A 4,042-nucleotide genomic window follows, 5' to 3' on the forward strand; every position below is an offset into this window, starting at 1 on the left:
GGAAACAACCCAGGCAAGGACTGACAACACTCACACTCTCTCTCACACACACACACACACACTCTCTCACACACACTCTCACACTCTCACACACTCTCACACACACACACACACACACACACACACACACACACACACACACACACACACACACACACACACACACACACACACCACACACACACACACACACACACACACACACACACACACACACACACACACACACACACACACACACACACACACAACACCCTCTGCATTTGTCCCAGACAGCAACACTATCGACTCTGTACATCGTGGTATTATATATGAATAATATATATTTATATATAAATATTATATATAGTATATCATAATATAATGCACAGAACACAGGAATATAATGTTTCAAAGCAGCAAGTAAAATTAACGTTCCATCCTCTCAAACACACTCTCCAACACACTCTCCAACACACTCTCCAACACACTCTCACAACACACTCTCCAACACACTCTCCGAAACGCCCAAATTTTACCACCTTACTATGTTCTCTATTTGTTTGCATTAAGAACTCTGTACGTAGCATGCTAACTGTTTGGGAAAGGGGACGTCACCGTGCTAGGCTGAGCTAGCTGCAGTACAGTGTGCTCCACTACACATCCTTTCAGTTTCATGCTTTTTCCAAAATGGCCACTTAACATTGAGTTAAACACTTCTAACCCTCAGCTTCCGTCCTTTACTGCAAATATCCTTCTCGTACCTGATTCTGTGTATGAGAAGTATCCCACCCCCCTCTGAAACGGTCACTGTGGATCACAAATCTTCAATGTGGAATTCCAACCGTATATTCTACAGTATACATTCCAGTCTATAAAGTATGTAGTGTTTGTCTGTCTCTCTCAGACTTCTGACTCCAGACTAGAGACTTTTCCCCAGGGCCGGGTCACACAGGGTCTGTCCTCAGACCTCAACCCTACTGAGCCCTCTCCTCTCTGGGGCTCTAAGCCCGAATCCTGGGCCCCTCGATAGGCTCCATAGGCTCCATACAGACTGTCCTGGTACAACAACCCCCTCTGACTTCGACAGCCCCCTCCACAGGCCAGAAGCTGGCATACAGGGCTGGGGATACGGTAGGTGCCGGGGCTGGGGTGGTTGCTGGATGCCGGGGAATGGGCCTGGAGGTTGAGGGGGCTGTGGTATAGAGGCAGCCCAGGGTAGGAGGTTAGATAGTCGTTGTACTGTCTGCTGAGCAGGCTGGTGGTTCTCCGGACCACCCCCAGGCCTACCCCACCTCCCCCTCCCTGGCCCCCCAGCACGGCCTCCCTGTAGGTGGGCAGGTGGGTGGAGTGTGAGTGTCGCAGCTTCTTACGTGAGTTTCCTTTCCTCTGGTCCTGCCTTATATGAAGATAGGCATGTTGGCGGGGTGAGGCGGCAGGATAGCATAGGTTGTTCCGGAACGGGGTGGGGTTGTAGAGTTTAGTGGGAGTTTCTTGGTCGACCATGACGTAGGGAAATAAGTCTGGTAAAGCAGAATGTGATTGGCTATCGAGGGATGTAGGCGGAGTATCGTCCGGCTGGCGAATCTGCTCACTGCCCCAGGTGGCTCGAAGGAAAGATGGCCGTCGGTGGAGGCGCCGTCTGCCTGCTAGGACGAGCTCCTCCAGAGGAAGAGGCCAGGAGCCACCGCAGCCCTCTTCCCCAGGACAGAGCACCGCTCCTGGGTACAGGGAGTCAGGCATGTGGGGTGAGACATGGTTTTCCTGGAGGTGGTTGGCCCGGAGTTCAGCCAGGCACACCTTCTTCTCCTCCCTGTGCCGCCTCCTCTGTCCTCCTCCTCTTCCTGTCTCCCCTGAGAGGAGGCTCTTGCTCCTCCTCTTCCTCCTGGAGGGCTCTGTGTGGGGGGGATGGGAGACAGCAGAGGGTGGGTGAGAGGAGAGGTAGATGTCTGGGAACTGGAGCTCACTATAGGGGATGAAGGGAGAGCGGGGGTGGGAAAGATGTTGGGGGTCCACATAGAGCCTACCTGTGGAGGGGTGAGGGTAAGAAGCGAGGCGGTCCCCCCCAGCCAGGTCAAGGTGAGGACAAATGAGACTAGAAACAGGAAGTGGTCTGTCGTAGAGAGAGGAAGTACGAGCCGGGAGCGTGTATCGTAGCGGTGTGGGTCTCGCCAGCCCCCTCTGCTGGTTCACAGATGTTACTACACCCAGCGTGCAGTATTGTGGGCTGAGGGGGCGCTCGGGGGGCAGGTGTGTTTTCTCTGTGACATAAGCGAACCCTCCCGGGACTGTTTCCGTGGTGCCTTGCTGCGGAATGTGGACAGGCAGGCTGCCGCCATGGCGTCCCCAGTGTTCTATGGTCTTGGTGGCGTGGTCTAGTGAGGTCTCGACTTGGGCAGAGTTAACCAGGTCCTTAGCAGTGCGTAGCATCTTGAGCATGTTAGCCTGGGCATAGTTAGCTGTCAGGTCTGGGTTGGCCAGGTTAGGGAGGTCTGGTTCCTCCACCCCGTTGAAGCAACTGTAGATACCCTGGGAGACGGAAGAGAGGGAGGGAGGGGACAGAGGGAAAGTAAAGGAAGGGAGGGAGAGAGAGGGAGAGAGAGAGAGAGAGAGAGAGAGAGAGAGAGAGAGAGAGAGATTAAATTATCTACTACATGTAACATTCAGTAGAAGCCCTGTAGAGAGATCTAGCTCAAAAGTTAAACCTCACAAGAAAGTCATTCGATTCAACAGATTTTGCCAGTTTGCACACACACTGAACACACACATACTTGCTGAGCAAATAGTATCAAACTGCATGGGCAAACAGAGAGCTGAATCCCCTGACTGCACCGTTCACAGTCGACTGAAAAACTGACAAAGCCTAATTTAATTTGGTCCTCAGGGGCCCCCGTAGGGATTAACTATCAGATAGTAATTTAGCTGCTAATCTGATAAACCATGATACAGGTACAACGCTGCAATTACACACTGTTAGCAGAGCGTGCACACACACACACACATACACACACATTTTTCGGGAGATTTTCTAGTCACTTTTACCCTACCTACATCTACATATTACCTCAACTACCTCATACATTGACTTGCTACCGGTACTCCTTGTATATGACCTCAATATTGTTATTTATTGTGTTACTATTTCATATTTTTATTTGCTAATTTATTTAATGGTAAATGTTTACACCGGTTGTACTAGGCGCATGTCAAAAATAAAATCTGATTTAATGAATTGAGTTGAGTCCATAGACTTTAGGCTGGTAATGTTTTTCACGTTCGTTCCCTCCTCTGCCTCTCCTACAAACACGCTCTTATCACATAGATTGGTTGCTGATGTTGAGCTGGAATTTAAACCGTGGTTTGTGCTCATTAAAACTATTGTTCTGCAGATGATAATGTAGTCATAGGAATTATAAACAGCAATAAGGGCTCATATCAGGCGTTATTCATTCGCCACACATCATTAACTCATACACGAGATTTGTTCTCTCTTTCTCTCTCTGTATCTCTCTCTTTCTCTCTCTGTATCTCTCTCTCTCTGTTTCTCTCTCTTTCTTTCTCTCTCTCTCTTTCTTTCTCTCTCTCTCTCTCTCTTTCTATCTCTCTCTGTCTCTCTCTTTCTTTCTCTCTCCCTCTTTCTCTTTCTCTCTCTCTCTCTTTCTTTCTCTGTACCTCTCTCTCTCTCTCTCTCTTTCTCTGTATCTCTCTCTCTCTCTGTTTCTCTCTCTCTTTCTTTCTCTCTCTGTTTCTCTCTCTCTCTCTCTCTCTCTCTCTTTCTCTCTCTTTCTCTCTCTTTCTCTCTCTTTCTCTGTACCTCTCTCTCTCTCTCTTTCTTTCTCTGTACCTCTCTCTCTCTCTCTCTCTCTCTCACCCTGCTGATGGCGAGCAGGAAGTCCATCCTGGGAGACTTGTCTAGTTCCTTGTGAAGTTTCCAGTAGAGTAGATGTTCCCAGGAGAACACCAGCAGACTGAGCCCCATGGCCACCAGCAGCATGTAGAAGACCCCGGCCATGTTGTCTATGTCCAGCTTACTGCTCATCACCTCGTTCTTCTCATTCTGACA

The 4,042-nt window shown here is 49.5% G+C and overlaps 1 protein-coding gene across 1 annotated transcript in view; it reads right to left on the minus strand.

Annotated features, from left to right (window-relative positions):
• Window positions 1-374: 374 nt before the first annotated feature.
• The window catches only part of LOC106590946 (glutamate receptor ionotropic, NMDA 2C), a 47,338-nt gene continuing 43,670 nt past the window's right edge, over window positions 375-4,042 (minus strand). Inside the window, exons 15-16 of the mRNA XM_045701905.2 lie at window positions 3,851-4,042; window positions 375-2,508 (exon numbers count right to left, since the gene is read on the minus strand). The exon at window positions 3,851-4,042 is cut by the window's right edge and continues 41 nt beyond it. Of these exons, the coding sequence (XP_045557861.2) occupies window positions 883-2,508; window positions 3,851-4,042 (1,818 nt within the window). The 3' untranslated portion in view covers window positions 375-882. The remainder of the gene's footprint in view (window positions 2,509-3,850) is intronic.

This window comes from Salmo salar, chromosome 19, assembly GCF_965601325.2.
Source record: "Salmo salar chromosome 19, fSalSal1, whole genome shotgun sequence".
NCBI lineage: Eukaryota > Metazoa > Chordata > Actinopteri > Salmoniformes > Salmonidae > Salmo > Salmo salar.